The sequence below is a fragment of the Eumetopias jubatus genome, unplaced genomic scaffold (assembly GCF_037043125.1).
Source record: "Eumetopias jubatus isolate StellerSeaLion01/CBP00866 unplaced genomic scaffold, mEumJub1_p1.0 scaffold_2, whole genome shotgun sequence".
In the NCBI taxonomy this organism is placed as follows: domain Eukaryota; kingdom Metazoa; phylum Chordata; class Mammalia; order Carnivora; family Otariidae; genus Eumetopias; species Eumetopias jubatus.
Window position 1 is genome coordinate 170,170,316 of NW_028274808.1, and position 12,748 is coordinate 170,183,063.

At 39.5% G+C, this 12,748-nt stretch overlaps 1 protein-coding gene across 1 annotated transcript in view; it reads left to right on the top strand.

Moving 5' to 3' along the window:
• The window catches only part of RFC1 (replication factor C subunit 1), a 90,257-nt gene that overhangs the window by 63,852 nt on the left and 13,657 nt on the right, over positions 1–12,748 (top strand). Inside the window, exons 11-17 of the mRNA XM_028126604.2 lie at positions 176–459; positions 2,796–2,903; positions 4,925–5,104; positions 6,280–6,384; positions 8,270–8,669; positions 10,326–10,438; positions 12,188–12,302. Coding sequence (XP_027982405.2) covers positions 176–459; positions 2,796–2,903; positions 4,925–5,104; positions 6,280–6,384; positions 8,270–8,669; positions 10,326–10,438; positions 12,188–12,302 — 1,305 coding nt within the window. The remainder of the gene's footprint in view (positions 1–175; positions 460–2,795; positions 2,904–4,924; positions 5,105–6,279; positions 6,385–8,269; positions 8,670–10,325; positions 10,439–12,187; positions 12,303–12,748) is intronic.

A 12,748-nucleotide genomic window follows, 5' to 3' on the forward strand; every position in this document is an offset into this window, starting at 1 on the left:
GTTAGTTTTTTAAAATGTTCTGTGTAAAGAACTAAAATCTTAATGTGAATGTTAAGAAATCACGATAAGACATTGTGTGCTACTAAGATTACTCAGTTGAAAATGAAAAGAAATCTTGATTTGGGGATATCATTTTTTCCCAAAACAACAGTCATAATCTTTTCTTTCTTCCTAGTAAAAACAGAACAATTTTCAGATGACAGAAAGAACTGCAGTCCCAAGAAGCAAACTAAATGTGAAAGTTTGATAGGATCTCAGCAACATTTGAAGTCATTCCCTCACAAAATAGGAGAAACTTCTCCAAAAGCCAGTTCCAAGGTGGCCCTTTTGAAAAAAAAGGGAGAGAGTTCTTATAAAGAAACAGAGCCTATGGCTTCAAAAAGAAAAGGAAATGCTGTTGAATTAAAAGGACAGACAAAAACTCCTAAGAAACCCAAAAGTTCTCCAGCTAAAAAAGAGGTAGAAATTTTCTAAAAGTATATCATCTGGGGGCTATGTGTTGGTTTGGGTTTGACTGTTCTCAAGTTTTATTTTTGGCTTTATAAATCATTACAGTACTTTTAAGCTATCTGACTTAGATGCTGTTGCAGAATATAGCTTATTAATACAGTTAAATTAGCCAATATTTATTATTGCGTGTATTGGATATTGCACTAATGCATATGGTATCTCATGTAATCTTCACAACAACCCTGTAAGATGACTTACTTTTATTATTCAGTTTTTAATGATGAGGAACCAGGCTGATGAAAGAGTTAAGTAACTTTTCCAAGACCATGCAGCTAGTAAGTAGCAGAGCCAACTTTAAACTCAGGTCCTCTGAGGCCCAAGAACCAGCAGTATAATAACACGGTGGCTCTGCGCATGGACCCTGGAGCCATTTTCAGATCACATAGCCCTGCCATTGAGCAGATATGTTACTTCCTCTCTCTCTGCTTTGGTTTCCTCGTTTGTAAAAATAGGGATAATAGTGGTATCTGAGTTAGTATTCTGGAATATTGGAATAGTGCCTGGTACATAGTAAGTGCTATAATAATTTGGATTTGTCCTGAGTGTACCCCTTTTTGCTCTTGTATAACAGTGTTGAGATAATGAAATCATTTGCAAAGGCAAAAAAAACAATGAAATAATGCAGAAAGGTTTTCCAAATCTTTGTTTTCATATATATTTGAGAATTGAGGGATTTCTTAAAATCTCTAATTTGGAACCACCTTAGTTAGATGCATAATGGCAAACCACTATTCCTTCAAGCCTCTTAGGCACTTAGAATTAAAAGTAGAATATTGTCTATTTTAACTGCTTATCACCATTATTTTTTAGTGCAGAGCAGTGAAATAGTGATTTCTAGATACTTTTGTTTGTCGTCAGTGCTCATAAATATGCTTAAGGGAACAATTAACTTTTTGGTCTCCAGTTTTTCTTCACTAAATACTTATCTGGTGGATGAATGTTTTTCTTCAGGCACACTAAGCATGTTCATTTTATAGAGGCTGGTCTAATTTTATTAAAGGAGAAGAAATCTTTAAATGTTACTTTACTCTTCACCTTATTTTTCAAAGTTGGAATAGAAATGACTTAGAACTTTTACTTTTAGCAGTTTTGGGAATATCAGAGTGTTTAATAAATTCAGTCTACCTTGGTTAAGTAATTTTGACTTCATAAATGGGTGTGCTTCAAAGTTACTTTATAAGTTGTTTATAATTCAGAATTCTGTTTTTTATAGAATTACTATTCCAAATGAATAATTTTCCCATTTTGGTATGCATTGGACTCTCCTATGAAGCTTGTTAAATATATGGTTTTGTAGTCTGGACAGGTGTATTTCAATAAGCTCAGATGGATACGAGAACCACTGTTAAAAAGTAGGATTAGAGTCTAGGAGCAGCCTCTAATGGCTTACTTACAACCAGAGCAGCTTACTTTATTGATTAAAATAATTTATTTGTATAAAAGTAATATTTTGTCTCTTCCCAAAGGGTTTGAGCTGGCTTATAAGTTAAAAAAACATGAAATAGGAAGTAGAAAAAAACAAGAGACCATTCTTGTACTGGTTCTCAAATCAGAATTATCTAGGATGTTTTTCCCCCAAATACACATGCCCTAGACATACCACATATATCTGAATCAGAAAATTAGAATGAGTCCAGGGATATATATAGTTTAAAAAGTTTCCCCAGGATTTTCTGAGATAGACCCATAGTAAGGTCCCCTGAGAGAAACAGAATAGGAGAGATTAAACCTGGAAGGGAGGGTTGGCATATAGAATGTGTCTACTTTTGGGAATAAAGCTTGCCTGTTGTTTGAACCTGTGTATATGTGTATATGAAGCCATCAATTCTCAGCCTGTTGTGCTCATATACTCAGAGGTATAGGGCCATTTACTTTGTTTTAGGGGTGTGCAAGGGTATAGGATAACATAAGATATCTTCTTGTGTGATCGGGTATACTTGGGGGAAAATTAATTTTTTCATTAAAATATGCATGGATATATTATGGAAAAAAACTTGAAATTCACATGAATTTTTGAAATAAAATACACTTTTTTTGTGTCTTTGGGGCTAGCAATTTGGCTTTTGTACCTAATCTGCCCTTGCAGTATGTGCCTTTAGAGGGTCAAAAGGCTTGAGAAGAGCTGATGCAGGGAGGTTTATAAGCCAGGCATGTCTAAACTGGGGAGTCACTGTGTAGCTAAAAATGTTAATTTCTAAACACAGAAGTGGCTTAATGTTTATTTACTGACCTGTATTTTTAATTTTACATGAATTTCGCTTTTTTTTCCTCCCCTTTCCCCAAAGTCTGTAAGTCCTGAAGATTCTGAGAAGAGACGCACTAATTATCAAGCTTATCGAAGCTACTTAAATAGAGAAGGCCCCAAAGCTCTGGGCTCCAAAGAAATACCAAAGGTATGAATGCTGAGAGGGCAGGCTGTTCTGTCAGGGCCTCTGGCCCCTGGGTCCATGCATGTATTCACTATGTTTCACAGCAGTGGAGCATTGATAATTAAAAATTAACAGGGGTGCCTGGCTGGTTCAGTCTGCGGAGTCTGTGACTCTTGGTCTCAGGGTTGTGGGGTTGATCCCCACGCTGGGTGCAGAGATTACTTAAAAAAATAAAATCTTAAAAAAAAAATTAACAGAAAAGCCTTAGTCACCATCTTTGTGAATTAGGGATATTTATTCATGTTCTGAATTACTGCTTGATACTATAAAGAAAAATTTTCCTTTAAGTAACTCATAACCCTAGAGGGGCTTAGTTTTGAGGAATATGGTAATCATGGACTAGTACTTTTTGCTGGTAGTGTGGATCCACCAGAAAGGGAGATTGAAGGCATACCAGAAAGAGAAGGATAATCAAATGTAGTATGAGATTTCTGAGAAGGTAGAAGGGGAGGGATTCAGGTCACAAATGGAGATTAGTAGTTTCCCTAATAAAGAAGGGATGAGTGGTGAACCTTAAGGGACTAGTGGGTTGTGTAGGAGGCTAGAGGAAGATGTCAGCCTTGCCTCTCGCATGTGGTGTAAGACAGACTCTAAGAAAGACTCAACAAGCTCCTCTGCTTGAGAGGCCTTTTTTTTTTTTTTTAAGATTTTATTTATTTGAGAGAGAGCACACAAGTGGGGTGGAGGGGTTGGGGCAGAGGGAGAGGGAGAAGCAGACTCCTAACTGAGCAGGGAGCCTGATGCAGGGCTCGATGCAGGACCTTGAGATCATGACCTGAGCCAAAGGCAGAAACTTAACTGACTGAGCCACCCAGGCACCCCTGCTTGAGAGGATTTAGGCATAGTGGAGTCCTGAGGGGACTCAGTGAAGGCAAGGTGGTGGAGGAAATATTGAGTAGAGGTTGAGGATATTAGGTAGCTTGCTGGTCCCTCAGTAAGTGTTCTAGAGTGGAAGAGTTTGGTTGAGAGGCTAAAAATGCTGAGATTGGTTGTAAAATATATATTCAGAGCCAGAATGGGTAATAATTCAGGATAGGTGATTAGGGTGTGGGATAGAGGCTTGCATGTGGACTTTTCCAGGGTCATTTTGAATTTGTTGAGAAGAATTTAAATACTTTAGTGTTCACAAGAGCATTTCAGTCCTAGAATCATAGGGCTTGTAGGGACCTTGAGATGTTGTTAATCAAACCTTTTCTCTCCAAGCAGATTCATAGCCCCCCCCGCCCCAGTCTTTGAATTTCGTTTAGCTTCATCCTTGCAGGCCTGTTTTAAGTCTATGTTGATCTTAATTCTCTATTCAAAGGGTAATAAGTAACTTGGAATGGTTTACATAATTTTTGTTTTGCTTGGTTGTATCATTTTATTGAACCATTGCAAAAATTTAAAGAAGTCTATAACTGTACATAGTTCCAATTAAGATTAAATGTCTCCTCCACCCAGTTCTCTTTGGCCAGTGTCTTTTGTATATCGGGTTATCTTTCTAGTCAGGAGATAATATGATCTTGCCTTTAAGTTACTCGCAGGTTGTTAGATTTTCTGTCATAGAGTAAACAGAAAGAAGGGCCGAAGCTCAAACTTGTTTTTAGAATCAAATCTTTCCTTTTTTAACAATAACAAGAAATTCTGTAGGTGGATTGCATCTAGTTGTTTATTTAAAGTTTTGCAAGTTAACTAGTGGTTTAAATATTTAAAAAAACCATGAGAATAGTATGAATAGATAATTTTAATAAGCTTTGTGAACTGTATTGGATGTATATTTTTCATTGCTGGTTTTGTAAGTTTATTAAATGCTAACCTACCTAAGAATTTCTCAGGATTTAATTTCAGGTTCTGCTTATTTGCTATGAATTTCCTGCAGATTTTTCATGCTGAGATTATTTATGATGTCAAATGAGAAAAATCAACTTCCTGCAGTTTTGATGCCAAATATTTCTTTGGAAGGCTACCATGTAATTTCCTCTCTGCTTGAACATTTTTGTTTTTAGGGAGCTGAAAATTGCTTGGAGGGCCTTACATTTGTAATCACGGGAGTGCTGGAGTCCATTGAACGAGATGAGGCCAAGTCTCTAATTGAGCGTTACGGGGGAAAAGTAACAGGAAATGTCAGCAAGAAAACAAACTACCTTGTCATGGGTCGTGATAGTGGACAGTCCAAGAGTGATAAGGTGGGTCCTGCTGTTTTCTCAACACAGTGAAATAGCCTGCTTGCCTTGGCAGGGTCTTAGTGGGACCATTTGTAGCAATGCCCTCTACACAGAATTAAATGAAGAAAAAAGTTGGAAAAGTAATTTCATCCCTGTATTATTTCTTCCACAGAAGTGTTCTTGGCTTCAACGTCAAGATTTTGGTTTTCCAGTTGAAGGCACAGTTCCTGTGTAGTTGACTTTCTTAGTGTAGTATTCTAGTTTAGATTATTTTTCAAAGATAGAAGCAAATACCGTTTTCTTTTTCTTTTACTCCTAAATATCCCTATATATGCCACTGTATACTCCATCTTAAGTTTTGTTTATTGAAAGCTCTTTTTGTGTTGGGGAAAATTATATTTAGCTCCAAGTAACAGAATATCTGATAAGTGTGGTTTGGCAAATAGCTGCTTATGTTCTTACCCAACAAGAATCCCAGAGGTAGGCAGTTGCTGGGGATGGCCCAGCAGGTCAGTGATGTAGCTAGGCTACTTCCATCCTCCATCTCTGTCACCCTCACTGTGGTAGCTTTAGTCTCCGTGCATGTTGCCTTGTGTTGCCAGGTAACTGTAGCTGTAGGCCTTCCAAGTCCACATTTAAGGCAGGAAAAAGGAACTAGTGGCAAGATGTCACAGTAGCTGTGAATGGCCTTAGAAGAGTTGTCCTGGAAATACCTCTTACAGAATTCCCCTTAGGTCGTCTTGGCCGGAGCTGTCACGTGGCTATTCATAGCTTATAAGGGAGTTTGGGGGAGGGTGAGGACTTTTCTGATTCTTCAATCATAGTTCATCACTTGGAGATGGACACATCGGAGTTATTTTAACAGGGAAGATGATGGGAGAAAACAAAAACTTCAGACGAATCCATCTCGGAAGGCCCTAGTGGCTCTGCCCCTCCTAGAGTAGAAGAAAAGATAAAGCAGTCTGCAGAAGTGCTTATGTGACACGTCCATTGCCAACCCGTCACTCTTAGGAGATGTATTAGTTATTTTCTCTAGTTAATGGTACTTTTTCATGAATATGGTTTTTAAAAATATTGCAGTTATTCTAGTTTACAAATGTGGTTTTCACCTGTGAAGAGACCCTAGAATTATTATTTTTTTAACAGAAAGCAATGGTTAGGATATGGTTGTAATGATTTGTATTTTTAATCAATAGGCAGCAGCCTTGGGGACAAATATTATTGATGAAGATGGCCTATTGAATCTGATTCGAACTATGCCAGGCAAGAAGTCTAAGTATGAAATAGCAGTTGAAGCTGAGGTTTGTATAAAATGAACTCGATTTATTTAAGTTGGTATATATAACAACTTTCCTATTTCATAGAGATGTTTCATGAGTGGCTGTAGACCTGTTGCCTAAAAGATTAACCTCTCCTTCTACCACAGATGCATTTAGTTGTGGTATCTTCTTTATCTCCTCCAATCTGTGACAGTTCCTCAGCCTTTCCTTGTCTTTTTGTGGCCTTGAGACTTTTTTTTTCTTCCAAGATTTATTTATATTAGAAAGAGCACGTGCACACGAGCAGGGGGAGTGGCAGCGGGAGAGCTCGGAGAGAAGCAGAAACCCCGCTGAGCAGAGAGCCTGACATAGGCTCGATCTCATGACCCTGAGATCATGACCTGAGCTGACATCAAGAGTCAGACACTTAGCTGACTAAGCCACACAGGCGCCCTGGCCTTGAGACTTTTTTTTTTTTTTTAAGATTTTCTTTCTTTATTTGACAGAGACACAGCGAGAGAGGGAACACAAGCAGGGGGAGTGGGAGAGGGAGAAGCAGGCTTCCCGCGGAGCAGGGAGCCTGATGCGGGGCTCGATCCCAGGACCCCGGGATCATGACCTGAGTCGAAGGCAGACGTTTAACAACTGAGCCATGCAGGCGCCCCGGTTTTTTGATGTCTTATCATTAGATTGAGGTTATGCATTTTTGGCAGGAATTCCACAGAGTAGTATTTTGTTCTTCTCAGTGCATTGTATTAGATGTGTATGTTAATACGTCTTTTTGATTTTGTTGTAGACAGGTAGGGTAGGGAGAGGCAGAGAGGGAGAGAGCAGCTTCAGCAGGCTCTGTGCCCAGCGGGGAGCCTGATGCGCAGCTCAGCCTCACCACCCTGAGTCGATATGTCTTCTTATTGGTGATGTACATCTTGATTAAAGTGGTTTCTGACAGGTTTCTCCACTAGTAAAGTGACTCTTTTTCCCTTTGTAACTGATAAATATCTTGAAGGGAACTTAGATACTATGGTAATATCCTCCTTCTCAGACATTCACCCACTAATTTCAGCATCCACTCACTGGCAAAGAGGCACTGTTTTTTTCTTTTTTGTGACATTCACACCATAAAGTTCACCCTTTAAAAATGTATTTTAGAGATTTTTAGTGTATTCCCAAGACGGTTGTACACAACCATCACCAGTATCTTAATTTTATCACTCCCCTTAGCCAGTTAACCGTCATTCCTCATACCCAGCCCTTGGCAACCACTATTCTGTTTTTTGTTTCTATGGATTTGCCTGTTCCGGACGTTTTATCTAAAGAGAAACATGTGATTTGTGACCCTTTGTGTCTGGCTTCTTTCATTTAGTATATTTTCAAGGTTCATCTGCACTAAAGTACATGTGTCAGGACTTTACTCCCTTTTTTTTGGTGATTAATACTCCATTGTGTGTGCATACCACATTTTGTTTATTCATTCTTTAGTTGATGGCCATTTTGGGTTGTTTCTATTCTTTGGCTGTAATAATTATTAATATATAATTATAATTACATATAATAATGCTGCTGTGACTATTTGTGTATAAGTTTTTGTGGAGGTGTTAACTTTTAATGAGTCGGCTGGCACAGAAATTTCTTAGTCTTTTTTTTTTGGATTTCAGATTGATTACAGAATATTATTTGTAAACTTAGTATGGTCTCACTAAAAAAATTGCATTTGGGTGCTTTTTGGTGTGTTTGTTGTTAATTTTTATCAAGTTTGGAAGGTGGTGATTTCCACAATAGCTGCCAGGGTTCATTGTGAAAAACCAGACCCACGTTGGGTGGCTCACTTGGATATCCCTGATTGCCCTATAGAGTACTTTTAGCAGGATAGATATTCTGTATATCTTACCAAGTTTCTTTTTTTCCCCTCACTTTTCCAATTTTTAAGATGAAAAAAGAAAAGTCCAAATTGGAAAGAACACCTCAAAAAAAAGACCAAGGAAAAAGAAAAATTAGCCCAACTAAGAAGGAGTCAGAATCTAAAAAAAGCAGACTGACTCCCAAAAAGGACAGCTTCATAATGTCAGTAAAAAAGGAAACCAGTGTGTTTTGGAGATGCCTGGACTTTGAAGAGCAGGTGGCTGAGGAGACAAACGGTGACAGCCGGGCTAGGAATTTGGCTGATGACAGCAGTGAAAGCAAAGTGGAAAATTTGCTCTGGGTGGATAAATATAAGCCAACCTCGCTCAAGACCATAATTGGACAGCAGGGTGACCAGAGCTGTGCCAACAAACTCCTCCGCTGGCTCCAGAACTGGCACAAGAGTCCATCCGAAGATAAGAAACACGGTGATTTTGCAGCTTCCTTCGTTTTTGTGTGTGTCTGTCACCATGTAATTGCTCAGTTCCACATATGTGAGAAAGTAGAATAGTTGGTTCATTCATGTCTCAGCAGACATTGAAGGCCGCTCTGAGTCCAGGTGCTATACTAGACCCTAGAGGTGCTGTTGTGAACAAAACCGTCTTCCTCAGTTTGCTCACAGTCAGTCACAGACATAGATGAGCCAGCAATTAAGATATGTGGTGCTAAGTACTGTTGGAGGGGTAAGTGTAGGGCGCCAAGAGCAGGGAGGTGTGTGGTCAGGGATGTGGAGGTGTGCTCCCATCCCAGGAGGAAGGGATAGCTAAGTGAAGACTTGGAAACTAAGCAGGAGTTAGCTAGGTGAAGGGGAGGAGGAGTGTTGTGTGGGAGAGAATACGGGTACCAAGGTCTGAGGATGCGGGAGCGAGCCACTGAGAGTGCCGGGGAGACTCGGGGCAGAAGTGTGCAAATTAACAGCTGAGGCACACTCACAGACCAGGCAGCCTGAAAATTCCAGCGGTGCATTTGCTGTCAGTAGGGCCTGAGCTCTGGCTTCTTCACCATGTATTTGTCATGGAAAAGGAACGGTATAATCGGTGTTTAATGTCTAGGGTATTATTGGAACCGAGGTTTCAGATCACAGATGTTAGTATTGTTTTGTGAGGTGCACCCGCACCCCTGGAGGATACTGCGTGAGAAATAAGAAGGCAAAATTCAGTGAGCCTCACAGTGAATTCCCAGAGTGATGACTGGGTTATCAGTGTCCATTTGGTCACTAGACATTGGCCGATGTTGCCAGCATATTTATGACAGAGGATGTAATTGTAATGATACAGGTTTAAATTTGACTCCTTTTCTCTTTCTAAAATCACATAAAATAAAAAAAAATAAAATCACATAAAATCTTAACGGGGGATATAGTGCTTTGTACACCCGGAGAAGACTTTATAAGGCTTCAGGGGAACCAGAGCGCCTTTTCCCATGCCTGTAGCAGGTTTAGCCATCTCTCTCTCAGGCATCGTGTCTGTATAGAGCACCCGTGATGTGTCAAGCACCCATGTGATAAGGGGAGAAGAATGCTTTAGAGTTGAGCTGGGCAGGGTGGTTGCAGACACACCATCTTCAGTTCATTCTTTTTGTGATCAAGTAGCTGATTATGCTTGTTGACATTTATTGAGGCGTGCCTGGCTCTGTGATCAGCATGTTCATCCTTACACTATCCCTGCCAGTACGTGACTGTTGTTACCGTCGTTTTACAAAGGAGGAAATAGGCCCAGGAGGTTAAATCACTTCTCCCAGCTGGTGAGCGGTGGAATTAGGAGAGCTGGAGTTAGGATTGGAGCCCAGAAACCCTGCTCCCTGACCTGTGCTTTTGTAGGAAAGGAAACCCATAAAATTATGGTTCAAATCAGAATTGGAGAGTTAATTAGTTTTAGTGTTTTATTTTGGATGTAAGTGAGGTAGGCAGTAGAGTTTCACTAAGTGCTCTGGAAACTTTATGGTTTGTAGGAAATATTCTGCAAATTTAGAGGTAAATTGGAGGACTGCTCTTGATTTTCAGTTTCTGCACAGTGATTCCTGCCATTCCTGAATTTCTCTTAGATAATATAGGTTAACACTCTGGAACTTCTTTTTTTTTCCAGCAGCGAAGTTTGGTAAGTTTGCTGGCAAAGATGATGGCTCTAGTTTTAAAGCAGCACTGCTCTCAGGCCCTCCAGGTGTTGGCAAGACAACCACAGCCTCTCTGGTTTGTCAGGTGAGCATTGGGTTGTAGTGCAGTTGGAAAGCTAAACCCAGGAATGGGCGTGTGTAGCAGATATATACGTGTGTGTGTGTGTGTGTGTGTGTGTGTGTGTGTGTGTGTGTGTGTGTGTGTGTGTGTGTGTGTGTGTGTGTTAGGTCTGTGGCATACATATTTTAACCTGCTCTGTATAGACTTTGTAAAGTCAAATTTTTAGAATTTACCTTGGTTCTGGGGATATTTGTCATTTTCATCCTTTTCTTAATATTGGTAATTAAAATAATAGGTAATATTTACCTGTGTGCCAGGCAATGAGCTAAGCCCTTGGGTGTATTATCTTTTAGGTAATATAAATATGTCTTATAGACTTTTTTTTTTTAAAGATTTTATCTATTTATTTGACAGAGACACACAGCGAGAGAAGGAACACAAGCAGGGGGAGTGGGAGAGGGAGAAGCAGGCTTCCCGCAGAGCAGAGACCCTCATGCGGGGCTCGATCCCAGGACCCTGGGATCATGACCTGAGTCAAAGGCAGACGCTTAACGACTGAACCACCCAGACGCCCCCTGTCTTATAGACTCTTACGGATAGAAATATTCCATCCTCATGTGACAAATGAAATGGGCTTACAGAGGAGGCTGGTGTCCCAGGTAGTCTGACTCTTCACCGCTCTGAGAGCCTGCCTTTGCTCTTGTCTCTACAGCTGCCGTGAGAGGGGAGACACTAGAGCAAACCAGAGTTCATGTATCCGAATATGAAGTGATACATGAAGTGGTAGCGGAATGATAAAAAGGAGAGATTTTATTTATTTTTATATTTACTGATTTTTATTTTTTAAAAGATTTTAATTATTTGTCAGAGCGCACAAGCAGGGGAAGCGGCAGGCAGAGGGAGAATCAGGCTCCCCGCCGAGCAAGGAGCCCCATGCGGGACTCCATCCCAGGACCCTGAGATCATGACCTGGGCTGAAGGCAGACGCTTAACCGACTGAGCCCACCCAGGCGTCCCAAAATGAGGGATTTTAAACTTATTTTAAATATACTACTAGATTTCCCAACCCTCGTCCTATAAGCTGGTGGTTTTGTTTTATCCTTGTTTTATGGACCAGAGCATAATTTAGCTGGTAGAACAGCTATATATTTTCTGTTCTATTATAAACGTTAAAAAAAAAAAAACAAAATTTATTCCTAGTCTCTACAATTGTAAACATGACTTTTTTCTCCCTTTATTGTCATTATTTTGGAGGGGAATTGCATTAAGGCTTTTTATAATGCTTATGATCAGTATAATCAGTTTTGGGAAATGAGTCAGAATAACTTGATTTTTCACAGCTTGGTAAGAAAATTATGTATTGGGATGGTTTAATAACGAATGATTTAACTTGATCTTGAAGAGTCAAGAATTATTTTTGGTATCTTAGATTAATTCTGTATGTGATATTGAAATCTTGGGATGGGTATATTTAATTCTTTATAGGATTTTAAGAAGTAAACTTAGTAAAATTGCTTGTTCAGGTATACTCTTCTAGATTAGTGATTTATTAGCTGTGGTTTTAAGATGGAACTTACGTGTGTGTGTGTGTGTGTGTGGTATATATGTATATATTTTTAAAAATCTCTTAATATTGTGAGGCATGTTATGTCATTGTCTTTGTCTTTTTTATCCATGGTTCCTTATGTCATTTTTATGCCCACTTTCTTCATTAATTGCCTTGTTTTTTGGGAGAGTTATTGTGACAGTAATGGTTTCCAATATTTTGATTAGGAATTGGGATATAGCTACGTGGAACTGAATGCAAGTGACACTCGGAGTAAGAACAGTTTGAAGGAGGTTGTTGCTGAATCACTGAATAATACCAGCATCACAGGCTTTTATTCAAGTATGTGGGTATTTGAACTGTTTTCTTTGTAAGGAAAACAAGTTCACTTCAACATTTAGGAACCAGTATGGAGCATTACTATGTGCCAGGCACCCTGCTAAATCCTGGGGCTGCTGATGGAATTCTTATAGGACAATAGTTCCCCCCTCTTTTTTTTCAGGTCTTAGTTTCTAAGAATGTGTTAAAATACATATATGGACATGTTTATACACGTTGCACATTTTTTAGAGGATTCGCAGGTGAATCTTGTGAAGAGGGAGAGTAAATAAAGTATTGTAATTCAATGTGATGAGTGAGGTAATAGAGCCCTGTAGAGGAAGAAATGGTTTGATTTGGGGCACTGGGGAAAGCCAGGGTAAGGGTGATATTTGTTCAGCAGGCCTTGGAGGATGAAAGAGGATCATTTGTGGTGAAAGAGGTCATATAGGCAGAGATGGTAGCAGAGG